Below are 26009 nucleotides of genomic sequence, written 5' to 3'. Positions count from 1 at the left end.
TCACTCTAAACACATACACACAGCGTGCTGCTGTTACAGGGCCTCTTCTTAATGAGGGGAGTGGAGGTGCACACAACCACACAGGGCACGGCTGCACAACTGGAGTTTTCCAAACGGATGCTCCATGATGAGAAGCAACGCCACGCAGGAATTTTCACACCCACTTTCTGGAAAAACTCTCTCTGGTTGGTGATAAGGAGCTTCTGTTTGTTTCGCAGGTCTGCGTGAATCCGAGCTGTCGTCTCTGCGCGGCGTTTGTGGAGTTTGGTGAAGTTAAAGGTCAGGGCAGAGTTTAACCATCACTTAATCGCAGAGGGTCAAAATGAACTCGATCAAACTCAGTTTCAATATCAGATTTCACTTAAAAATGGAAGCTAAGTGCAACAGAGGTTAGCTGCGGGTGCATCTAGGAAGACCAGTCCAGCAGAGCTCTGGTCTGAAGCTGACCTGAGCGCCCTCAGAGAAACTAAGAACCGTATATGGTGAGGTCACTGTGGCAGACTTACCCACAGGTCACTTTTCAGCACCTCATTCTTTAACTGCTCCATGAGTGACTTGTTAAATGTTTTCTCTGGTCTGGCTGGTTTCCTGCTGCTCAGAGATCATTTAGCATCCTATGAGCTACTGTACGGGAGCACTCAGGCAACGTGGCACACGAAAACTGTGGGTTTCCATAACCATCAAGTCCAACTCGGTGCTGTTGGTTGTTCAGGCTAAAGAGTCGCTCCGAACCTCCATAAAAAACATCATTATAACATCAGAACTCTGCTGCAGGCTCTGGTTTGTCTCCGTCTCGCTAAGCCAGCGGGGAGATAAAGTTAGGAAGCAGCAAACAAAATGAGAAACACCATATAAATCCACACACCGAGACAAGATGTGTGCCCGTGGAGGTTGAGTTTGCCCGGAGCTGTAACCGTGTCGGACCCATTTGGGAGCAGCCAGACGCTGTCACAATTACTGGGCCCGCCGCAGACTCTCTTAAAAATACCTCTGCAGGGTTTGCAGCCAAATCTCGGCAGAAGTAATACAGAAGCAGCTGGTTCTGAGGCCGATCTGGGCTGAAGCACAGGACGTGGGTATAGATGGCACGGCTTATAATTCATCTCACCAGGGGAGCTTTACAGCAGTGAGCAGGTCTGCTTCCAGCCACGCTGAAATAGAGGAAGCTTTGGAGTATGCTGCAAAATTAAAAATAGGACTGAAAAAAAAAATACGACTGTGACTACGGTGAAGCCTTTTATAAAGCAAGTAAGAAAGTCTGAGTAAAGACGGCTGGCTTCAGTGTTTATTAAAGGTAAATTAAAGGGGGGCCTGGAGATGATAATCTGGACCTGGCTTTGGCATTTTGCTTGAAATGTTCTTCACACACCGACGACCAATAAATTAAGTGTTTTGATCCAAAGCAGGAAACAAATCCAGGGCCAGGCTAGCTACATTAGCTACCACGCCAGAGCCAAAGTCACTGGAGACTCCGTGGCTGCTGCGTCGGTGTATTACTTCAGCGGTTATTGCTTAAAAATGCAAAGAAAGGGTCAAAAAGGTAAACCAATGTTATGTTGTTGTGGTTGTTTGACAGTGTGTGTTGCATCTGGCATTCTCTTTAGGGAGGAGCCTAAAACAAGGGTTGGACCTTTGAATTGTCCATCCATCCCTCCGGCCCAAGCAGAGGCCCAGACTTCCCTCTCCCCAGCCACTTGGGCCAGCTCCTCCGGGGGAATCCCAAGGTGTTCCCTGGCCAGGTGAGAGACATAGTCCCTCCACCGTGTCCTGGGTCTTCCTTTAGGTCTCCTCCCGGTTGGACGTGTCCAGAAAACCCCAGCAGGGAGGCGTCCAGGAGGCATCCTGACCAGATGCCCGAGCCACCTCAACTGGCTCCTCTCGATGTGGAGGAGCAGCGGGTCTACTCCGAGCCAAGACACCCTGCTGAGTTGTTTTTCAAGGATTATCCTCCCTACCTTGAAACTTCACCACCTGCTACTCTGCACTTTTTCTAACATACCAAAAACAGGTTTCAGCGTTTTGAGCTGAAACTCTTCAAACTTGCACCCGACTTCTGCATCATTCTGAATATCCAGTGTGAACGGACTCATATGAGCTAAACGTAGACTACAAATAAAATAAAAGCACATTAAGTCACGTCTCTGTTGTGTGTCTGGCGGCAACGAGGGCTGCGTGTGCCTGCTCTCACCAGGGAAGGGTCCACTTCTTCATTCAGTACCGCCTCGTTCTTTATGAGAGCCACACGCTGAGCGAAGCGACACGTAGAGATGGACTCCTGTTAAAAACAGTTTCAACAAGCGGCCATTATGTCTCTGCAGGGGTCTTCCTCATAAGCGTAGCCGCCTAGAAGAAGATCCTCACATCAATGTTCCCTTTGTCGATTGCTAGAGTGGCAATCATGGTGGTGGTGCAGTTTCCCCCCAGGCTGTCCCTCAGCACCGATGTTAACATGGAGTTTCTGTAAGGAATATGGGAGCGATTCTTCTCCGATAGAGCTATTATCACCTGAGGATGAGAGAAATTAAAGTATTTATAACTTAAACAGCACACAGGGTGGCTGACCCTGATTAAACATGCAGTGATAATCCTCAAAAGCACCATCTTTTTAACAGAACAGCCTTGGAGAAGACAAAAACTATTAACAGTAATAGAAGCATGCACCTGTTCCAGGAAGTGCAGGGAGAGATTGATATACTTGGCCTCGGTGAGAAGCTGCCCATCTAGACCCGTCTTGCCAACTCTATCCGACCCAGACAGGTCCACCAGGTGGAGTTTGGATCGCCGCAGGGTGGCAGAGCCAGGCTCACGCCTGCAGAGGTGCACGGTGAAAATGCAGTGGGAGCGGGTAGAGGCCTGGTTCATGGGAGTCTGATGACGAAGAGAAGGCAAACAGAGCAGTTAGACAACATTTTACTGTGAAGTATAAACTCTGAATACTTTTCCCAAATCCGAAATCTGCCGGATTCAAACAAGTTTTTGTTTATTCTTCTTGGATCAAATCTCAGTGAGGAGTAAACATGGTGACAGCTTTAGAGAATAGAGGTGGATTTAACAAGGTCACCAAAACAAGTCAGGGGGAGAAGAAACTGTACGACTCATAATACTCCACTTCAAATATTACCCTGAAGAGGCCTTAATTAAATTTAAAAAGGAAACAGAATCTGCTTTCCTACGTCGTGGTGACCATGAATGATTTTACAGTTAGTTTGAAGTATGTCTGTAAAAAGCACATTTTCATTTAAATTGAGGATTTATCTCAAGAAAACAGAAAGTGTGCTTCCTTATATGGATTCAGCATCAGATTATTGCATCTTTAATTCTCTTTTGCAGAGGAGTAATTGATATAATGGGCGGGCAAGACGAATAAGAACAATTCACAGGTGTCCACATCACATTCTTCTTCTATTTGGGTGCGTAAATGTGCCAGCGCCTGCTTGTTAAGGCCATAAAAGCTCCTGACGGATCTTTCTCTGTCTTAACCTGCTGCTGTCGTCTCTTTCCTCGTCTAAATTCCCTTCAATCCTCTCGTGTCCATGGGCGCACCAAAGGGCATCCCTAAATGCCCGAGGCAGCTCCTAAGCTCAGGGGTATGCAGAGTCTGTGCATAAACTCTTATTTTGATTTTGTCGGCTGTTTGTTTCACAGAATCAGTGTTCGTTTGAAAAGCCTGGATGTCACTGAGATTTGCTTTAAATAAACGGATGCGTTGATTTTGGCCACAGTAGAGCCGGCCTGGCTCTGGTGGTCTGCAGCTGCTGCAAAAGGCTGCAACTTGTTTTGTTTAGCAACAACAAGAAAACATGAGCCTAAAACACAATATTGTCTCAGTTTATGTTCATTTGAAAAAAGGTTTTAATATTTTAACTTTTATCCCAAAACAACAAGTACACTTTGTTCTGAATTCATGTTGCACGTTTGTGTAACGCTTCCATGAGCGAGGAACCCGCTACAGTACAATCACTCTGGTGGTGAGCTACACTGTGGCCACAGCTAACCTTTACGGTTATAAACTGTGAGACTTTTACTTCACAAAACGTTCAGGATTAAATTTTAGGTTTGAAACAGAAATGAGACAACGCAACCTCACTGGAGCCTGAACATGTTGAACTGCTTTGCACCACACGCTGACCACACACAGAGCAGCAGAAAGGGGCAATCTGGGACTAGAAATGCATAGGATTAAGAGATTACTGACTCAGTTATTAGGAGGATGTTAGCGTGCACTGTAGGGAGAGAGAAACACTTCAGACTCAGCAACCATGTGAAGCCAGAGTCTGAAAAGTCCAGATCGGTGGACCTGTTAAGCTGACACGAGGGCGAGGAGTTGAAGAGCTGTACTTTACTTCCTGTCAAGTATAAAGGGAAAGGCCAAGTCTCAAAGCAAATGAGCTCATGGGGAGCTGGGTTTGGCGTGGATGGATGTGTCATCTTCTCTCCACATGGCTGAGACGGAGAGAAGAAAGAAGGCATCGCTGTAATGGAAGTCGCCGGGGAGCTGAGACGTCTTGGAGGATCGTGTCAGGAACAAATAAACAGTGTTATGGGTTCTTTGTTTCCTTCGGGCTCAAGAGAAACTTCTTGAGATAAAATCTCAAGCAAAAGCTTCTGCGTGGGTGGACTATGTGGGGTCTCCTCGGTTCATTGTGAAACTCTGAGTAATGAGAAGATGTTTTCACTGACCAACCCCTCCTGTTTTAATGGGGTCCCAGAAAAACATTTTTACTAACAGAACCTGTTCTTTGAGCCTCGATTTAATATGCAACCTTGTTGAGGTTCAAAATGGTCCAGGAGCCTTTGATAAAAGGCTAAAAATAACTCCATAATAAAGACTGGTTTCCTCTGCCCACTCGACCAGGACATGAATATCAAATGAGCTGCATGTTGATTGGTCAGTTTGCCCTGATGGCTCTATGACACTGCTTGAACAGAACCCTCGTGTGCAGCTGTGGATCTGTCTTTCATTCATTCATACTCTGGATAAGCCCGGTAAATCCTGGAACGATACATGTACGCTCCAGTGGCGTGCGGTCAGAGGAGGCACTTCCTGTTTCAGTGAGCGTGTGCAGCGCTGCATACGCTTGATACAGAGAGTTGGCGCATGCGCTCGGTCTGAATCGGTTACTCTGTCTCTCCTCTCGCTTCTGCATGTGTATTTGATCAGGAAACAGGTGAATTCAGCGATCATGTACGTGAGGATATCTTACAGAAAAACAATCTATAGAGCAGTTACTGGAGACATTGACTTTATATTAAATCGTTATTAGAGCTTTGCGTGCCTCCCCTGCCTTCTCTGGCGTTTGTAGTTGTTGTTTTCCTTATTGTCAAGCGCTAGCAGCAGCTCAGGCTGGTGTTAGGTGCAGATTAGGCTAACATTAGCAGTAGCTCGGGCTAGCATCAGCTGCAGCTCGTTGTACCATTACCAATATCTCTGTTAAGCAGCTATCATTACAGCCACCAATATTTATTAAGGTGGTGTTACTAATTTGCATTTGCTACACTTGACCTCACAAGCTGGCCATATTCAACGACACCTGTAAAGCACTGGATCCTGGGTTTAGTGTACTCTGTCTAGGTACACGTTCAAATTCAACTTTGTTTATAAAGCGCTTTCGCGCGCTCATGAGGACAAACAAAGTGCTGTAAACTAATAAAACACAGCAATAAAAACAGACACATGAAAAACACCATAAAAAATTCCCAAGTACAGTTACAGCGAACCAAACCAGCTTTCTAACCGCCATCAGATAAAATAAATAACCAGAGCGAAGCCGCCCACCTAATCCCGGCCTCAATAACCAAACGCCAGCGACAAAAGACACGTTTTTAGTCGCCTTATCAAGCGATTGGGCCTGCTTCACACTGGCCGCCAGCTCATTCCAGAGCCTGGTCCCAGCGCTGAGATTTCAATATGTACCTGGGCACTATTAATAGTTCCTGGTCAGCTGATCTAAGGGAACGCATCGGGACATATCGGTGGATGGCATCTGACAAGTACTGAGGTTCCCCCCCACTTAATGCCTTGAACAAGGGTTACCTTATGGACAAAAAGCCAAGGCAAGGTGCCTAGGACTGGTGTAATATGCTCAGACCGCCTGGTGCCCGTCAACATGCGAGCTACAGAGTTCTGGACTGCCCGGAGGCGTGCTATGGAAGCTTGTCTAAGCCCTGCATAAAGCGAGTTACAATAATCCAACCTGCAGGTAACAAAGGCATGGATCACAGTCTCCAAATCTCTACGTGCCAGAAATGGCTAAATCTTATCCACAGATGAAAATAGCAAGATCTCACGATTCCGTTCACCTGAGAATCTAGTCTGGGCTCCACATCCAACTTCACCCCAGGTTAGTGAGCACCACCTTCTGGTACGAGGTCAGTGTGGAAAAATCAAGCCCTTGGTCAGCTTCTAGAGTCTTTGGTGGAGTAACCAGAGTTATTTCAATTTTATTTTGGTAGAAACACAAGCAGTTCTGAGCCGTCCATAACTTGATGCCATCCAGGCAGTTCAACAAATGTTGGATGGCGCATAAACCACCACGCCTAATTAGAAAAATAACCTGGAAATCATCAGCATATAGCTGGAATGTCACGTCATGCTTGCAAAATAGGTCACCCAGGGGTAGAAGATACAGGGCAAAAAACAGCGGGGCTAAAATCGAGCCTTGGGGCACTCCCCAAGGCAGCTCAGCCGAGGTGGAAGAACAGTCCCCAACCCACAACCCTAACCCTAACCCATCGACATATAAATATTGGACAATGGGTTTCCTAAATGGGAGGTGGCCACCACCGCCATTTTGACCGTGTCACAGGTTCCGTCAAGCCCAGACAATTCCACAAAAGGGAAGAGAGGAGGAGCTGAGGGTGGGGCTGTAAGGCTGGGATCAACTGACGACACCCGGTCGAACTAGCTACAAGCTAACCTGAAGCTAACCCAAACCTAATGCGGAGGTGGGAGCTAAGCTAACGGAGGTAGCAACCTAGCTACGACCGGACTTAACTGTGCACAACACCAGAGCTTCTGAGTCAGAGATACGCCGGGCTGACCGCTGGGTAAAACCGGGTGGAACACAGGTGTCTCGGAGAGCTCCACAAGCCGGCAGCCGCACAGCAGACAAGCGCCGCTGCAATCTGAGATGCGCAGAGCTGCCGCTGGGGAGAACCGGGTGGAAAGGTTTCCATTCCAGAGCTCCACAAGCCGGCAGCCCGCGCAGCACACAGAAGCTGCGATCAGACAGAGATGCGCCGAGCTGCGGGGAGGGGAGAACCGGGTGGAAAACATCGGTCTCCCGAGAGCTCCACAAGCCGATAGTGGGAACCCAGCTCCACCAACATGTTATATTTCAACCCATTTTCTAAAGCGCAGCATTATGTTAAATGCACTGGGTTTTACCCTATTACATTTAAATTTCATGGTTAAACAGTACATGTTAAAACCTAAGCTCAGCTCGGCAGTGACCTAAAATACATAAATATAATTTTACTTACCGGAAAAAATGAAGTGGAGACTCCTTGGACGCTCTATTAGTGCAATTAATGCCACAGCAAGTCATTTTGTCCAACAATTGCACAAAAAATATCCAAACAAGAATACACAAACACAGAGACTCAAAATCCCGGAGCAGTTTCCAGGCCAGACCGAGGCTCTACTGACGCCTTTCCACGGAGCTAGCTCTGTGGTCACGTGGGTCTGATGCTCATTAATTATACAGAATTTTAGGCTTTTAATACACTTAAACAGAAGAGTGAAAAACATTCACCCCCCTCAGAGTTGTCATGAGTGTAAACTAGATCATTTAAACCAAAAACATGTTCTGGTACCAGGATGTAAACATGTTTATTTCACATGTTGCTGTGAAATTGGTATTTTTAACATGGGAGTCAATGAGGATTTGCTCGCTTCTGACACCAGCCCCTAGTGGATGAGGGTGGAACTGCAACTTTTTTCACTTCGCCATTGGCCTTAATTTTTCACCCGCATCGTGGGGGCTTGCCCTAACCCTACGCAACACTGTTACTTTCAGTGTGTAATGTGTATTACTTGGTTGAAGTTTTACTCACACTGTACTTCTTAAATACTTTCTAACCCTAATCCTACTGAACTGAGAAAAATCCTAACTTACCCCACAACTACCATATTTATTTGCACTGGTTTGTTTGATGGAAGACTCCCAACCACATCAAAAAATGGACTTCAAAATAAAATGAAAAGCAAGCCTGAAACCTTGTCATCAAGTACCCTTTAACTGACTCTTATTTACACATACACTGGCAGTAGGAGTAAAGATCAGCTCTTTGCACCAAAACCTCTCGCTGACCCACACATCCCATCGGTGTGGGGAATCTGAACAAGTGAAAACCACAACACAAAGAGAAATTACAGAGAAAATGTTTAGTTTTACAGAATAAAAAAGAAATGTTAAAAAAGCCCGTAAGGGACCGAAATAAAATTTTAGAGGGGCTTTTAAAATGCTGTATTTCTGGGACTAAAACGACCCTTTACACCACTTAACCCTGGAAGTGGTCAGGGGTAATTTTGTTCTGTGCATCCAATACTGATGGAGAACACAGCAAAGTGTTTGTGGGCATTTTCTTACTTCAGCAATCATACGATTGGTGTCACCCAGGAAGAGTAGATTCAGAGCCTCCTCTTCATTTGCCGACTGTTGCATAGAAAGGTTTCTGAGGTGGATGTTCTGCTCAGGATCCTCCATGATCATAACTTTTCTGAAACAAAACAATAAAAGGGATAGTGTTGAAGAGATAGTCGTACAAATGAGAATATTCAGGAGTCATTGTACTATTTTTCAGAAATACATGTAGTAATGAAGAGAATCTTTTACATGGCAGCATGAAACTGACAGCACTAGTTGTATATATTTATTAAATGGTATTTCATTTTCAAACCCAACCGGTCACTTTGGCACACATTCAGGCTTCTCATCAGATTGTTGAACTTAAGGAGCCAGTAGCACCTAAATCACCTCTGCTGCTGATAAACTATAAATGAGTGTCAAATGGTGTTTTACACAGGTGTAGTCATTATTTTGGCATTTTAGTGCATCATGTTTAATTTTTTTAAAAGTCAGCTAAAAATGACTAATGGCCCTTACATCGGCTCCACTCCACCTGGACCGGGGTGGGGGTGTTCGCTGTGGATTTCCCCCACGCACATCCGGAAGTCCTATTAGCCCTCGTTGCGGTGAGAATATCGCTACATATTAAATTAAATGGTCAATAAGAAGTGATATTCCATTTAAATACCGTAAATCCTCTAATATTAGCCTGTATTCAATTAACAGCCGGGTATCACATTTTGGCCGGTGTCGGAGTCGGCGGAGGTGAATAATGGCCGGTTTTTTATTGTGGCCAGGTGGAATGTGGTAACAAGCAAGTACCACGGGGGGGTTTGTGTCATCCGTCTCACTTTGGATTTGCCAGTGATAGACCGCGAGGGTAACTTTAACCGTGCGGAGACGAAGAGGAGGCGAAAATTTGATATCAAGTTCAAAGAGAACGTGCTGATTATGCTGCAGAACACTCTGGGGAGCAGTAGCAGGGGTTGTATGAACTAGTCAACTTCACTATAGTGACTTGTTATGCCTGTCATCGACTAGTCGCTGTCACGTGATAATGACCGGCAAGATGCAGTCCACGGAAAAGACAGCAGCCTGCTGTCGGCAGGTGACGAGCTCCTGCGCGTCATGTCTCAGATGGAGAAACTCAGAGAGAGAACGGGGGGTCTGGTAACTGCCTCAAAGAGGCTCTGTCTGCAGGCGACACCTCCATTAGGCTCATTTTTCAAACAGGAAGTGAGGTGGAGTAAGACTCAGGGGGTGACTGACACTTGAATACATTTTTAAACCTCGTCCTATGTTGTTTTGCATGAGCCTGAACATTTAAACTACCAGCGACATGAAAATAAAACTATGTCAGTTATGTTTTTATACAACCTGTTTACCTTAAACCACCTTGGCATTACTCCGCACTGAAGCCAAACGAACCACTGTTACCATGAGCAGCAGTGCAATCTGACATGTGATTAGTCTTTTTGGAGCTCATATCGCTTTAATAGACATGACTTGGCTGTAAAAACAAACAGGTGATTGTGTCTCACCCACAAACGCAAATCTTTTAACAGATGGGCTTGAATGCAATCTCACCACATCGTTTCCATCAAGTCATGTGAGAGCACGGCTGTTTGACTGACAAGTCAAAAAGGGAAAAATGACTAGAGAACACGTGCAGATAATTATCTCAACATGTGCGGATAATTGAGGTGGTCTGATAAAACAATAATAATCTTATCATGATTAAGATCTGTGTTCTGGAATGGTAGTTTCCATAAACAGCCACGCCAACCCTAAATATAATCCGATTATTGTTCTTTCACCAAAAAGGGTAGAAACACAGCAAGAAAGTAGGTAATTACAGGTTTTCAGGAAATCAGACAATGGAAAACTGACTGCATGATAAAAACAGATGGATGGATGAAATTTTAAAGTATAAGTTAAAGGGTAGAGGGATGCTACAGAGACGGGATGAGAGCCCGGCAGTGCCATAGCTTCTTATTGAATCAGCAAACGTGGCCGCAGCATGGTGAACAACGGACGCCGTCTACTTACAGACAGCGGTCATTTGTGAGTATTCAAAGCTGGAGTTGGGTGCTTGCAAAAGGACAACCTTCAAAAGTGTGATTGTGCCTGGAAGTCCTGCTTCAATATGAACAGTGAGTGTAAAAAAGACGAAGAAAGTGGGAAAAACATGCCCAAAAGTTCTTCTCCACAAAAGGTTTGTAGTTACTGAGAATTATAGACAAAAACAAAGACCAAACAGCAGCACAGTTTAGCAAACAGTTCAGAAGTAAGTGTTCAGCAATAAATCCAGGCTCAAATCCAAAAGTTAAGGAGAAGAAGGGAATTAAAGGTGTTTGAATCATTCAGAAGCGCATTAGTGTCATTTGGTTTTTACTGACGGCAGGTCCTCCAGTCGAGAAGCCTCGTGTCGGGAATCCAGAAGGTCATATCCCACCTCGTTGTAGATCTCCAGGTACGAGATGTGTGTGGTATAAACTATGTTGCTGTCCTGTGAAGCAAAAGTAATCCATCTAAAAATGGATACAAATGTTCCCGTTTTCATGCTTCTTCATTACAAGTTTGCACTTTGCTTAACAAAACTTTAGCAGAAAGCAGACGGACATCCGCTGACCTGGCCGAAGCGTTGGTACAGGTAGGACAGGCTGCGAGGAATTATGCCACGGTCGCAGTAACGCTCGGCGCCTCCTGAGATGGTGAAGGTCTTCCCGCTGCCCGTCTGGCCGTAAGCAAATATGGTGCCATTGTACCCAGCCAGCACACTACAGGACAGCAATGAGAAAAGCTGCTTGATTCCATTCAGTAAATACATCAACTACTGGTCAGCTGTGACCGACCTTTCATGACACAAACATGAGGTGTAAAAGGTGTCAACTTGTGTGTGAATTCTTGGAGCTCTGCGTCGTCTGCTGCATGTGAAATCAACATTCAGACTTCTGAAACCGTCTGAGTGTCGATTTAATTATGGATTCACTAGGATACATACAATAAAGCTTATCTCTCACCATAAGTGTGTGTGTGTGTGTGTGTGTGTGTGTGTGCGTGCGTGCGTGCGTGTGTGTGTGTGTGTGTGTGTGTGTGAGAGTCGTGGAGGATGGCTGCTTATACTGAGCCGGGATTCTCTGGAGGTTTCTTCCTGTTAAAAGGGAGTTTTCCTCTCCACTGTCGCTGCATGCTTGCTTAGTATGAGGATTGCTGTAAAGACTCTGACACTAGTCAGTGACTCGATGCAGCCTGCTGGGTTCCTTATATAGGAAACTTGTTACTGATTGGCTTAATGACCTGACCTGTATTGGGATGTTGAAGATCCTTGAGACGACTCTTGTCGTGATTTGGCGCTTTATAAATAAACTTGAATTGAAATGAACTGAATTAAAACTGACACTTGAAATCCACTGTGAAGGAGTGAATTCAGACTTAGCTGCCGTGGCGGCAGACATCTGCTGGTGAGGGAGGAATGCCTCAGAGCATGAATGACAGGAAGAGCCCAAACCCTCCCGACTAGGCAGGGTCTGGTGAATTTTGGTTTGGCACAACGCTGTCCTGCTGCATGTGCACACAGCCATGGAAACCAGTAATAATACAACATGGCGGAGCGTCTCTGAGACATGATATTTAAGTATTTTTAAGAAATGACAGTTTTCTGGTTTTGGAAATAACCCACGGAGAAATGGAAGAGTGGCTTCAGAGCTCAGATCACAGGTATTAATAAACTTTGTGCTCTCTGACTGTCTCACCAGACTAAATATTTGTAAATTACGTTTTTGTAAGACCAATTTTAGACAAATGTGATAAACTCACTTCTGATGACTCGGGCAGTGAGAGGGTTTCCTTTCCAGTGTACGTTATAACCTCACAACTTGCACGAGAGCAGTCTGTTTATATAAAAACTCATTCAGGAGAAAGCTGGTTGGGTAGAGCGTCTTGAAAGACCATTAGGCATCCATTCAGTAGCGTGAGTCATGGCGGTGATTGGCAGTAGGGGGGAAGAGACGTAGGCTCGGTGTTTAGACTAATGTCAGTCCTAATGATGCGGCCTGCTGGGTCCTGCCACCGAGGCTCGGGCGTTTCCCAATGCTTGTTCCTGTTTACACCTCAGTTTTCCTGGAGACTGAACAGAACCCTGCTCTTGCTAGAACCTTGGCTGCAGATTTCATATTCTGACGTGGGATTACAATGCAGATAGAGGAGATAGTTCTGCCAGACCAGTATCATTACGCTGGCTCTTCCTCTCCTGCAGCTATGAATGCTGGCTTGTTTTTAAACTACTGTGCAGGAGATGAAATGGCTGGTTTCTGTTACACCACAGTGTGCAAGCTGTGACCCAGGAGTCGGGCTAAAATGTGAAATTTGCCAACTTTGATGAACGTAACCCAAAAAATAAAAAATAAGGAAAAAATGCACAGCTAGAATGTTCAATCAAACCTGAGATATCTCTAAACTAAACAATCTCTACAAAAAACGTTCTGTCTGAAATGTGTTTCTTACTGTAACCACAGAGAGGTTGTGCTTGAAAAGCGGGTGTCACGATGTTCAGGATGTTGGGGGTGTTGGGGATGTTGGGGATGTTGGGGGTGTTGGGGATTTTGGGGATGTTAGGGGTGTTGGGGATGTTGGGGGTGTTGGGGGTGTTGGGGATGTTGGGGGTGTTGGGGATGTTGGGGGTGTTGGGGATGTTGGGGGTGTTGGGGATGTTGGGGGTGTTAGGGATGTTGGGGATGTTGGGGATGTTGGGGGTGTTAGGGATGTTGGGGGTGTTGGGGATGTTAGGGGTGTTGGGGGTGTTGGGGATGTTGGGGGTGTTGGGGATGTTGGGGATGTTGGGGGTGTTGGGGGTGTTAGGGATGTTGGGGGTGTTGGGGGTGTTGGGGATGTTGGGGGTGTTGGGGATGTTAGGGGTGTTGGGGATGTTGGGGGTGTTGGGGATGTTAGGGATGTTGGGGATGTTGGGGATGTTGGGGATGTTGGGGATGTTGGGGATGTTGGGGATGTTGGGGGTGTTGGGGGTGTTGGGGGTGTTAGGGATGTTGGGGATGTTAGGGGTGTTGGGGGTGTTGGGGGTGTTGGGGATGTTGGGGGTGTTGGGGATGTTGGGGATGTTGGGGGTGTTGGGGATGTTGGGGGTGTTGGGGATGTTGGGGGTGTTGGGGGTGTTGGGGGTGTTGGGGGTGTTGGGGGTGTTAGGGATGTTGGGGGTGTTGGGGGTGTTAGGGATGTTGGGGGTGTTGGGGATGTTGGGGGTGTTGGGGATGTTAGGGGTGTTGGGGGTGTTGGGGATGTTGGGGGTGTTGGGGATGTTGGGGATGTTGGGGGTGTTGGGGGTGTTAGGGATGTTGGGGATGTTGGGGGTGTTGGGGATGTTAGGGATGTTGGGGGTGTTAGGGATGTTGGGGGTGTTGGGGATGTTAGGGGTGTTGGGGGTGTTGGGGATGTTGGGGGTGTTGGGGATGTTGGGGATGTTGGGGGTGTTGGGGGTGTTAGGGATGTTGGGGGTGTTGGGGGTGTTAGGGATGTTGGGGGTGTTGGGGATGTTAGGGGTGTTGGGGGTGTTGGGGATGTTGGGGGTGTTGGGGATGTTGGGGATGTTGGGGGTGTTGGGGATGTTGGGGGTGTTGGGGATGTTGGGGGTGTTGGGGGTGTTGGGGGTGTTAGGGATGTTGGGGGTGTTGGGGGTGTTAGGGGTGTTGGGGGTGTTGGGGATGTTGGGGGTGTTGGGGATGTTGGGGATGTTGGGGGATGTTGGGGATGTTGGGGATGTTGGGGATGTTGGGGATGTTAGGGATGTTAGGGATGTTGGGGATGTTGGGGATGTTGGGGATGTTGGGGGTGTTGGGGGTGTTAGGGATGTTGGGGGTGTTGGGGATGTTAGGGGTGTTGGGGGTGTTGGGGATGTTGGGGGTGTTGGGGATGTTGGGGATGTTGGGGATGTTAGGGATGTTGGGGATGTTGGGGATGTTAGGGATGTTGGGGATTTTGGGGATGTTAGGGATGTTGGGGGTGTTGGGGATGTTGGGGGTGTTGGGGGTGTTGGGGATGTTGGGGGTGTTGGGGATGTTAGGGATGTTGGGGATGTTGGGGATGTTGGGGATGTTGGGGATGTTGGGGGTGTTGGGGATGTTGGGGGTGTTGGGGGTGTTGGGGATGTTGGGGATGTTGGGGGTGTTGGGGGTGTTGGGGATGTTGGGGATGTTGGGGATGTTGGGGGTGTTGGGGGTGTTGGGGATGTTGGGGGTGTTGGGGATGTTGGGGATGTTGGGGATGTTGGGGGTGTTGGGGGTGTTGGGGATGTTGGGGGTGTTGGGGATGTTGGGGATGTTGGGGGTGTTGGGGGTGTTGGGGGTGTTGGGGATGTTAGGGATGTTGGGGATGTTGGGGGTGTTGGGGATGTTAGGGATGTTGGGGGTGTTGGGGGTGTTGGGGATGTTGGGGGTGTTGGGGGTGTTAGGGATGTTGGGGATGTTGGGGGTGTTGGGGATGTTGGGGGTGTTGGGGATGTTGGGGGTGTTAGGGATGTTGGAGATGTTGGGGGTGTTGGGGATGTTAGGGATGTTGGGGATGTTGGGGGTGTTGGGGGTGTTGGGGGTGTTAGGGATGTTGGGGATGTTGGGGGTGTTGGGGATGTTAGGGATGTTGGGGATGTTGGGGGTGTTGGGGATGTTGGGGGTGTTAGGGATGTTGGAGATGTTGGGGGTGTTGGGGATGTTGGGGATGTTGGGGGTGTTGGGGATGTTGGGGGTGTTAGGGATGTTGGGGATGTTGGGGGTGTTGGGGATGTTAGGGATGTTGGGGGTGTTAGGGATGTTGGGGATGTTGGGGGTGTTGGGGATGTTAGGGGTGTTGGGGGTGTTGGGGATGTTGGGGGTGTTGGGGATGTTGGGGATGTTGGGGATGTTAGGGATGTTGGGGATGTTGGGGATGTTAGGGATGTTGGGGATTTTGGGGATGTTAGGGATGTTGGGGGTGTTGGGGATGTTGGGGGTGTTGGGGGTGTTGGGGATGTTGGGGGTGTTGGGGATGTTAGGGATGTTGGGGATGTTGGGGATGTTGGGGATGTTGGGGATGTTGGGGGTGTTGGGGATGTTGGGGATGTTGGGGGTGTTGGGGATGTTGGGGATGTTGGGGGTGTTGGGGGTGTTGGGGATGTTGGGGATGTTGGGGATGTTGGGGGTGTTGGGGATGTTGGGGGTGTTGGGGATGATGGGGATGTTGGGGGTGTTGGGGATGTTGGGGATGTTGGGGATGTTGGGGGTGTTGGGGGTGTTGGGGATGTTGGGGGTGTTGGGGATGTTGGGGATGTTGGGGGTGTTGGGGGTGTTGGGGATGTTAGGGATGTTGGGGATGTTGGGGGTGTTGGGGATGTTAGGGATGTTGGGGGTGTTGGGGGTGTTGGGGGTGTTGGGGGTGTTGGGGGTGTTAGGGATGTTGGGGATGTTGGGGGTGTTGGGGATGTTAGGGATGTTGGGGATGTTGGGGGTGTTGGGGATGTTGGGGGTGTTAGGGATGTTGGAGATGTTGGGGGTGTTGGGGATGTTAGGGATGTTGGGGATGTTGGGGGTGTTGGGGGTGTTGGGGGTGTTAGGGATGTTGGGGATGTTGGGGGTGTTGGGGATGTTAGGGATGTTGGGGATGTTGGGGGTGTTGGGGATGTTGGGGGTGTTAGGGATGTTGGAGATGTTGGGGGTGTTGGGGATGTTGGAGATGTTGGGGGTGTTGGGGATGTTAGGGATGTTGGGGATGTTGGGGGTGTTGGGGATGTTGGGGGTGTTAGGGATGTTGGGGATGTTGGGGGTGTTGGGGATGTTAGGGATGTTGGGGGTGTTAGGGATGTTGGGGATGTTGGGGGTGTTGGGGATGTTGGGGATGTTGGGGGTGTTGGGGATGTTGGGGGTGTTAGGGATGTTGGGGATGTTGGGGGTGTTGGGGATGTTGGGGGTGTTGGGGATGTTGGGGGTGTTGGGGATGTTGGGGGTGTTAGGGATGTTGGGGATGTTGGGGGTGTTGGGGATGTTAGGGATGTTGGGGGTGTTAGGGATGTTGGGGATGTTGGGGGTGTTGGGGATGTTAGGGATGTTGGGGGTGTTGGGGATGTTGGGGATGTTGGGGGTGTTAGGGATGTTGGGGATGTTGGGGGTGTTGGGGATGTTAGGGATGTTGGGGGTGTTGGGGATGTTGGGGATGTTGGGGGTGTTAGGGATGTTGGGGATGTTGGGGGTGTTGGGGATGTTGGGGATGTTGGGGATGTTGGGGATGTTGGGGGTGTTAGGGATGTTGGGGATGTTGGGGGTGTTGGGGATGTTGGGGATGTTGGGGATGATGGGGATGTTGGGGGTGTTGGGGATGTTGGGGGTGTTGGGGGTGTTGGGGATGTTGGGGATGTTGGGGATGATGGGGATGTTGGGGATGATGGGGATGATGGGGATGATGGGGATGTTGGGGATGTTGGGGGTGTTGGGGGTGTTGGGGATGTTAGGGATGTTGGGGGTGTTGGGGGTGTTGGGGGTGTTGGGGATGTTAGGGATGTTAGGGATGTTGGGGGTGTTAGGGATGTTGGGGATGTTAGGGATGTTGGGGATGTTGGGGGTGTTGGGGATGTTGGGGGTGTTGGGGGTGTTGGGGATGTTGGGGGTGTTGGGGATGTTAGGGATGTTGGGGATGTTGGGGGTGTTGGGGATGTTGGGGATGTTGGGGGTGTTGGGGGTGTTGGGGATGTTGGGGGTGTTGGGGGTGTTAGGGATGTTGGGGATGTTAGGGATGTTGGGGATGTTGGGGGTGTTGGGGATGTTGGGGGTGTTGGGGGTGTTAGGGATGTTGGGGGTGTTGGGGGTGTTAGGGATGTTGGGCGTGTTGGGGATGTTGGGGGTGTTGGGGGTGTTGGGGATGTTGGGGGTGTTAGGGATGTTAGGGATGTTGGGGATGTTGGGGGTGTTGGGGGTGTTAGGGATGTTGGGGGTGTTAGGGATGTTGGGGATGATTTTGTCACTTGCATGAGAACATTGAATTGTGCCATGTTTGTCTTTCTGCATGTTGAACATCTGTGGCAGCGTTTTCCTGACTTTAGTGAAAAATCTATAAAATGGCTCAAACTAAACCTGCTACCTGTGGAAACCCTCTGGCTATACGCCAAAAGGTGGCATGGTCCGGACTTCAACTTGGTCTGGGTTTAAGTCTTAACTTTAAAACTTTGGGAGTTCAAGTCACCTGCAATGCTCCTCAGGTCCAGTCCCAAGTCCCTTAAATGTGACTCAAGTCGAGACTCCTTCCAAGTCCATGGCCAGGACAAGTCTAACGTTTCATTTACCAGACTGATAATGTCTGTGTTCGTACAAAATAAAACAAAGTGCAGACAAAAAACAAGATAGAAAGTACTCCACTTTAAATGTTGTAACTGGCTAACTCGACAACTTCAGTCGAAAAGAAAGAACACTTTAAAACATCCTCTATGACAACATGTTTCTCTCAGTTCATCCTGTGGCTTTTTTATTGCTGTAAGTCATTTACGTCCCTCTGGAAACAAATAGTCACACGCTCCTTCTGGAAACGGCCTTGGATTAATCCCACAAGTGTTTATTAAAGCATCCGTCCACAATCATTTACTCCAGGGGTTCGTGCTTTAGCTACTGAAGTGTGATTTAAATGTTCAGGACTCACAGCGGACTAAGAAATGCCTGACTGGTTAGACAGACGGGTCTTGGCTAGACAGAGGGGCTAGTGTCCTGGAGACTGCAGACATCAAACTCATATCTGAGACTGAAAGAAGTTCAAACTGATATGAAAAGACATGTCAGAGGTCCGGCTCCAGCCGTCAATCTGATGTATACCATCTGCTTCAACAGAGCGACGGTTGGGAGGGCAACCTAATACCAAATCAGTGAACCAATCAGTGAGTCAGGTCAGACACATCCAAGTCCTTAGTCAGTCATTCCAGACATCTCCGGGTGTTGTTTATATACCCCTAATAGCTAAAATAATCCAGCGCACTTGTGGGATTCCACAAATAGGTCCCATTGTGACTAAAACGACTGAGAGGAATGCCGAGATGATGAGAGAGGAAAACTGGCTGGCAAGGGCAACGTTTGGTGAGGAGAAGCAGAGGAAGAACCGTGTTTACAGGACAACAAGACCAACATTCGATCACAGGAAATTCTCTCGTTGGCGGCTTTTTGTCCGGCACACCAAACGCTCACACACAGGAAGGGTTTGACATCATTTATAAAGAAGAAAAAGGTTTCATTTATATTGTTGTTACTCTGACATGTTATTGTTATATGGAGGTTCTGTCACATGAACAGAAACGCGTCAGAAAATCAGACTTGAGTAACAAAGTGTCATAGAATGAGTAAAGAAGAACCGTGCATTATGGACGACGGGAGCTTAAATACAGCTGTGAAGGATGAAGGGCAGGTGAGGTGAAATCAAAATCAAATCCAGCTGTCCACAAAAAAAACAACCCAGAACTAAACAGGAGCATTATAAAAACACGAAAAAGCTAACAAAGATGGCTGACTAGAGCTGAAGAAGGAAATCCTAGTAGAGCTAGCTCAACATGCATCACACACCTGTTTTCATTCTGTCGGCTGATCATTTTTTATTGAAAATCTTGAAAATGTTTAAGGCGACCTAGAATCAGGTTGAATCAAAGGTTTGTACGGTAAGCACACACGTACAATATAGAGTTCTGTGCTGCAGCCTAAAAATATTCCCGCTCTCATAATGGCTCACTGTGCCATCATGCCTGCCAGCTCTGTCCACTTAGTGGTTTAAGCACTTCAAACGTGCCAAACATCACAGACACCCTCCATTTCCATCTTAAAGAAAGCTGAGCTTTACTGACTTCCTGTCAACGAGGCTGGCTGAAGCTTGTGTGGCCCGACTTCGGCGTGGGGGGACAGAAAAGTTGCTGAGCGTACTTTAAGATTTGTGCTCTTAGTTCAAAACTACTGGGATGTATCAGGAACGTTTAAAAACCAGAGGATTACCTTTCTACAACGGGTTTGGCGATGTGTTCGAAAATATCTTCTTGTTTGGCATGTTGGTCAAAAACCCTTTGAAACCTGGAAAATACAAAGAAACATATTTAGAGACAGAAGAATAGAAAACTAATTAAAATGAAGGCAAAGCTGAAAGTTGTTGAACTTCTCTAAAGGAAGAAGAGAGCTGAAGGTTTCACGTGTTGTTTGAACTCATCGTGTTTGAACCACACAAAGATGGGCGAGATGTGAGCAGAATCCACCCGAGGAAAGTTGTTAAATGTGGAAATTTTATTGCTATAAGGGCACCGGGGAACCTCCACACGCTATTATTACACTGTGTGGTTTCCAGAGGCGACCACTGCCTGCTGACTTTCTGTGAATTCGGAGCTTGGAAGCGTGACCCAGAGCGTATGAGGCTGCAGCCCTCATTACGAGCAGTAAGCAGATGTTCTGGCTCTCCATCCACAGGACTCGGAGACGCACTATTCAAGGGAAAAGGTCAAATATAACAGCAAGAGGTCAACTGAGCTCTGTCTTCATTTACTGGAGCTTCATACAGTAATGTCTTTAGGTGCAGAGGGGGAAACGCCTTTAAAGAGCAAGTCACCCCTGCCAGATTATTAATCCACTCCCACTGAAAAATGCAACAAATGCTGCTGCCTAGCAGACCGACAGGGCAGAGCCGCTAACAAATACACACACACACAGGCTCACAACGACATTGTGACATCATATGGTACCAGCTAATGTTCTAGGGTACCTCTTAGCCAATAGCGATGGCAGATTTAAATTCAAATGCAGTGCTGAGTTTTTACCTGACAACGGCACAACACTGACAGTTTTAGGCAGAAAATTTAAATTTTAACTAAAATGCACTAAAGTGCAAAACTATTGGCAACACGTGTCATGACTCCCATCCTTCACCCTCCTCTGCTTCCTCATTTTTCAGCCTTCATTCAGCTCACCTGGTCCCCTCACCAAGCTCCTGACAAGCCCTGTTTCCCTGGCAACCACCTTCAACTCCATTCATCTCACCTGTTCCTGTAATCAGCTTCATCCACTTCACCTGCTCCTGACTCCTCAGCTCATCTCACACACCTGCTTCCTCTGCTATAAAAGAACCATCCTTCTATCCAGTCTCTGCCAGATTTTTGAAAACATTTGCCAGTAAATTCTCCAGCACTCCAACCTCTGCCTGTACCATAGATCCTGACCTTGTTTCTGTTCCTTGACCAACCCAAGTGCCTGCTCCCTGCCTGGATTGTTTTCTCTGCCTCTGACTACCGGGATTCTCTACCTCAGCCCATTCTCTGGATTCTGCCTCCTGCCTGCTTATTGTAGCATACGTGGATCTATCTGGTTTTGACCCTCGCCTCCTCTCCTTCTCTGTCTCCAGCCTCGCCCACCTGGTAACTCCACAATAAATAAAAGATTACGGGTCTTGAGTTCTGTTCGTGACTACACGTGTCTGCAGCACGATTAGACACACATTTATAAAGTTAATCAGGAAAAAAAAGTAGATTTGGGGGTGCCTTGCTCTTTACTCCGGAACTGCGCTGCTCTGGGTGGCTGCATGTTGGAGTAGCTCTGTTGACTATATGTAAGTTTTGCCTTTTCTTGGGCATTTTTTCTTCTAGTTTCTCAAGAAAAACAGTATTTTTTTGGACACTTTACTTTTCTGTTTCTGGTGCTGTGAAGCTTGGAGGATTTTTACTGCTATTTTTTAGCTTTTTTTCACTTTTTGAGCATTTGTTATGATGTGTAACCATGGCAACAAGCTGGTTTACAATCGGGAGCAGCTGATTAACATTGGAAAGGCTGAAATAATCTCAACTGAAGCCACAAATCCCAAATGAGCTCAAACGCAAGAAGCGTGGGTGCAGAGCGGGAGCAAAACGGAGACAGAGAAAGAGGAAATTCAAACCATCTCTTCCATCGATCATAACGGGCGATGTGAGATCACTGGCCAACAAGATGGAGGAACTCCAAGCCCTTTCAAGGACTCAGCCAGAGTTTCAGCAGTTTGGGAACCGCTGGAGGAGATGATGCAAAGAAGGATTCTCCAGAGAATCAAGACAACGATGGACAACCCTGAGCGTTCTCTTCACAAGACTGTCCGACAACGGAAGAGTGTCTTCAGTCAGAAGCTTCTTCAGTTTGGCTGCAACACTGACCGCTACTGGAGATCCTTCCTGCCAACAGCCATTGTAATATACAACAACTCTTTGATGACTTGATTATTATTATTATTCTGAGCTACTACAGCAATAAATTTCCCTCTGGGATTAATAAGGTATTTTTTAATTGAATTGAAGTAATTAAGATTTCTACTCTATAACAAAAACACATCAGATGAATAAATAGATACATCTTTTTTTTACTTTAGCTTCTATTACCAAGATTTAAAGACTTCACAAAGTAATTCAATTCAAAAAATACTTTATAAATCCCAGAGGGAAATTGATTATTAAAGTGTTGCCATGGTTACGCATCATAACAAATGCTCAAAAAGTGAAAAAATAGCAGTAAAAATCCTCTAAGCTTCACAGCACCAGAAACGGAAAAGTAAAGTGTCCAAAAACTACTGTTTTTCTTGAGAAACGAGAAGAAAAAATGTCCAAAAAAGGCAAAGCTTACAACAGAGCTACTCCAACATGCAGCCACCCAGAGCAGCGCAGTTCCAGAGCGTTACAGTTATCCTCGCCGTTACACACACAACTTCAAACTCTGCTCCATTCACTTAGTAAGAAAGCTCAAGTTTTGTTACTTTCAAAAGACAACTGAAACTGTGGCTACAGGAAACTCAAAGATGCAATCATAGATGATACTTTTATTTGTTTTTACTGTTGTCTTTTCGTAAAATATGTTCCCAACTGTTTTTTTATGTACATTGTTGTCTGTTTTATCTCTTTTAACATTAACCTGCCAGAGGACTGCAGATGGAAATTAGCCCAAGGCTACAATCTGGTATATTTACAGTTGTATTGCTGTTCATTAATGTGCATTGTCCTCTCTTTAAATAAAGAAATAAAAAAATTAATTAAAAAAAGAAATTTTTTTTTAAAAATAAGCAAAGGAAAATAGATTTTTGTAACATACATTCAGTGGAGAATCTACCTGAACCTGTAGCTCTCCCTCTTGTTGTTAACAAAGCCATCCGCCAGGTCACGAGGTACCACAAACTGCAGAGAAGCACCTGTCTTCTCATGATTGTCAAAAGAGTACACCTGAAGGAGACAGAGGCAGCAGAAAACTCTGAAGGACAGCAGGCAAAGCTGGAAACTAGTAGCAGAACATTTACCATGAAATAGTATTTAGGGACAAGTGCACAAATAAACATCCAAGTCCAGCGTTGAAAGAGTGCTCTACTATATATTTTCTCCTTACTGTGTGTGGAGATATACATGCAGCCTGACCCTAACATGGACAAAGTCAATGCATCATGTCAGGTTTAAAACATAGGTTTGGACACTTGTGGTTTGGGTGCTGCAAAGCCCTGAGAAAATGAAAAGATGGAGTTTATGGAGCACATATCATGTGGAAAGCAATAGAGCTGAAGATGCAATCAAGATCAGCACACAGAGCTCTGTAGATTCAAAGCAAAGCCAGACCTCAGGGGAGGCCAGGGGAATTGTAGAACATCAAACTGATATCGAATGAACTCTAGCACCAGAGGACATTTAAAGTGAGGTTAGCTGAAGCAGACTAAACACCCCCCTCTGCTTTTGAGCATCCACATATGTCCTGGCATATGTTTCCAATGGACACTGATGTAATTATAGGTCCCCAGGGCTGCAGGAATAAAAGATGAGACCTAAATGATTAGACTGGTTTTCCACTGTCACCCTGTTTGCTGTGTTGACCATCACATGGTTTTTGTTTGTTCCACAGACGTGTGCCAAACCTTTAAATGCCCCAAGGAGGGAATTGTGCTCATTTTATTGCAATGGTTATTGTCAAGTAACACTAAACGCCACAGAAGCAGTTACAGGATTCTTTCCATACGGTTTTAAGAAATGATTCGGTGAGATGAAAACGCATTTCCAGAGTTGCTTCAGGTGAGAAATTTATATGTATATAAAGATAAAAATAGCACATATAGTAATTTTATATCACACACGTGTGTGTGTGTGTGTGCGCACGTGTGTGAAATGCAATTCGAAAGAGAAGCTAAATGGGCAAAACTGAAGATAGTGTATGGCAGTAGACTTGTTTTCAAAGTAAAACATAAATAAAATGACAAGTTATAACAAGAAAACTATCTAAAACACGACATTCTTTCGGGTGTGCCTGCTCCAAAGGCCCTGGAAGTCTTTTGTAAATACTTACTCACCTGAGTGATTTATACACACGTTTCATGGAAGAGAGCCACGTGATTAAAGTTAGAAGTGACAGGTAAGAATTGCAAAATCTGTTTTCAGTAATAAAGTTGTCTGCTGAGGGCGAAATTAGGTGCTTTGAGAAGCTTAACCCTGTTATTTTTCTTTTAAATTGAAATGCTCTAAAATTTCTAAACGTTAAAATAACAATAAATGAAGTAAATTGTTCTGAGTAGCCTTTTTGCTAAATAAACTCCATCATGTTATTTTCCTTTTTTTAGTCCATGGGTGGAACTAAATATCGCTAATTCCCCACTTACCGCTAGAGTTTTGTCTGTGGGTTTAATGCGACCGAATATCTGTATCGTGTGTTTCACCATTTTTCGTCTAAAAATTAACTTTTCAGTCGGTCTTCGCGTTAGCTTCTAGGCTAATTAACGTCTGCGCCGAGCTAGCTGGCCGAGGTTTGTTGTACCTGGTTGCTAGGTGACGGCGCCCTCCTCAAAGATGGTCTATTAAGCTGAAGATGGTTACTCGGTGTAGTAATATGGTTTAGGTGCAGGCAGTAAACGGAATCCACATCGTGTCACCCCGATGAAAAATCATGTACTCCATATTTATGTCTCAGCTCATAACTGTGGGTTAGCTAAGTTATAATGATGAAATAGGAGATTATTTTCAGCAGAACGGCAGAAATATCCTCGTAGCCTAAGTCACGCCCATCTACTTCCGGCCCATGGGTCTCCTGCTTCCCAAAATAAAAATGAATGGGAGTCTATGGAGTTCTTGCCATGGATTTGACATGTGATGTCCAAGAATGTTAAAGACACACTTTGATGCCAAGAAAGCGCGTATTTTCGTCGGGTCTTTACAACTTTTTACCAGCAAACGAATCTCAGGACAGAAATAGTCAAAACACACTAATTATTTATTATTTAAATTTATGTTCAACACGTGTGATTCAGGGGGCGTAAGGCAAAGCGGACCAGAAAATCACCTTTATAGCGCTGCTCTTTTTTAATTTTTTCATCCAGGGCACCCAAGCGCCAACTGGAAGGGGAGGAGACTAAAAGGCTTCCATGGACGCCCATTTCTGCCTCTCTGATGAGAAAACAAACATAACTCATCTCAGGGGCTGCATCTTTCTGAGTTTGCATTTTAAGGCCCAATCGAGTCACAGCACAGCGTAAAGCTTTCCAAATTTGAATGATACACCAAATATGTTCTTGATGGGTCTGGTGTGTCCTCACTGGCAAAGACTATCCCAGGATTTGTATCTGGAAGGTGGAGGGGATGACAGTTTTATATGTTAGTATATTAATATCTGGCAGTAAAAACATAACAAAATACTAAATTGGTTGTGTTGGGCGTATAAAATTAGCATTTAGCTTTTTTTTTGTCATAACTAATAAGAAACTATTTCAGAAACAAGTTCATATTGTAGGTACTGTCTTTCTGTGATAACTAAGTCATAATTATGAGACACATGATTTCTGTTTTCATCAGAGTGGTAGAAATGGGCTTCCATACCATACAAGTATCCTCGTATTATATTTGTGCAAATACGTGTTTATTGGACCCATTACTGACAAACCAATCTCTAATTTGATTAAATCAGCAAGTGCTAACACAATGGGGAAGTGATTAAAGAGAAAGACAAGAAAATATTGTAGGAGCCAAATATGTTGTTTCCTTTTCTTTGGTCTCAATGTCTTAATTGATATGTGGGCGTGTCATTGTTACTGGTCGGAATAAAGGTAGTGATGTCATTGTTGGTGTCAGGCACTATTCCGGAAGGGCAAACAGGTTTTTGACTAAATGTAGAAGTCAAGTCCAGTACTCGAACTTCTGAGGCTGCTAGACCGGGACCTGGTTGACGCTCTGTGTTGATCCGATGTTGACTGATTAAATTACGTAAAAAACAGCCTTAAGCGTGGAATTGTTATGATAATGCTTGTTTAATGTTGATTGCATTCCAGGTGAATGATAGGAGTAATTGCTAACTTTCCCATTCAAACGTCTTCACGCCACAGCGGTCAAAAACCTGTTTGCCCTTCCGGAATAGTGCCTGACACCAACAATGACATCACTACCTTTATTCCGACCAGTAACAATGACACGCCCACATATCA

General features: G+C 46.2%; 1 protein-coding gene across 2 annotated transcripts in view; it reads right to left on the bottom strand.

The window, feature by feature from the left end:
- The window catches only part of kif6 (kinesin family member 6), a 62819-nt gene extending 38476 nt beyond the window's left edge, over positions 1-24343 (bottom strand). For both annotated transcript variants that reach the window (XM_015969142.3, XM_054741938.2), the window contains exons 1-9: positions 24198-24343; positions 22676-22785; positions 19565-19639; positions 11203-11350; positions 10970-11079; positions 8592-8721; positions 2662-2868; positions 2362-2505; positions 2189-2275 (exon numbers count right to left, since the gene is read on the bottom strand). In XM_015969142.3, coding sequence (XP_015824628.3) covers positions 2189-2275; positions 2362-2505; positions 2662-2868; positions 8592-8721; positions 10970-11079; positions 11203-11350; positions 19565-19639; positions 22676-22785; positions 24198-24257 — 1071 coding nt within the window. In that variant the 5' untranslated portion in view covers positions 24258-24343. The remainder of the gene's footprint in view (positions 1-2188; positions 2276-2361; positions 2506-2661; positions 2869-8591; positions 8722-10969; positions 11080-11202; positions 11351-19564; positions 19640-22675; positions 22786-24197) is intronic.
- Between the last annotated feature and the right edge of the window lie 1666 nt (positions 24344-26009).

The sequence above is a fragment of the Nothobranchius furzeri genome, chromosome 18 (genome assembly GCF_043380555.1).
Source record: "Nothobranchius furzeri strain GRZ-AD chromosome 18, NfurGRZ-RIMD1, whole genome shotgun sequence".
Lineage (NCBI taxonomy): Eukaryota > Metazoa > Chordata > Actinopteri > Cyprinodontiformes > Nothobranchiidae > Nothobranchius > Nothobranchius furzeri.
The sequence above is the reverse complement of the archived record's forward strand: the minus strand, read 5'-3'. Positions and strand labels throughout refer to the sequence as shown.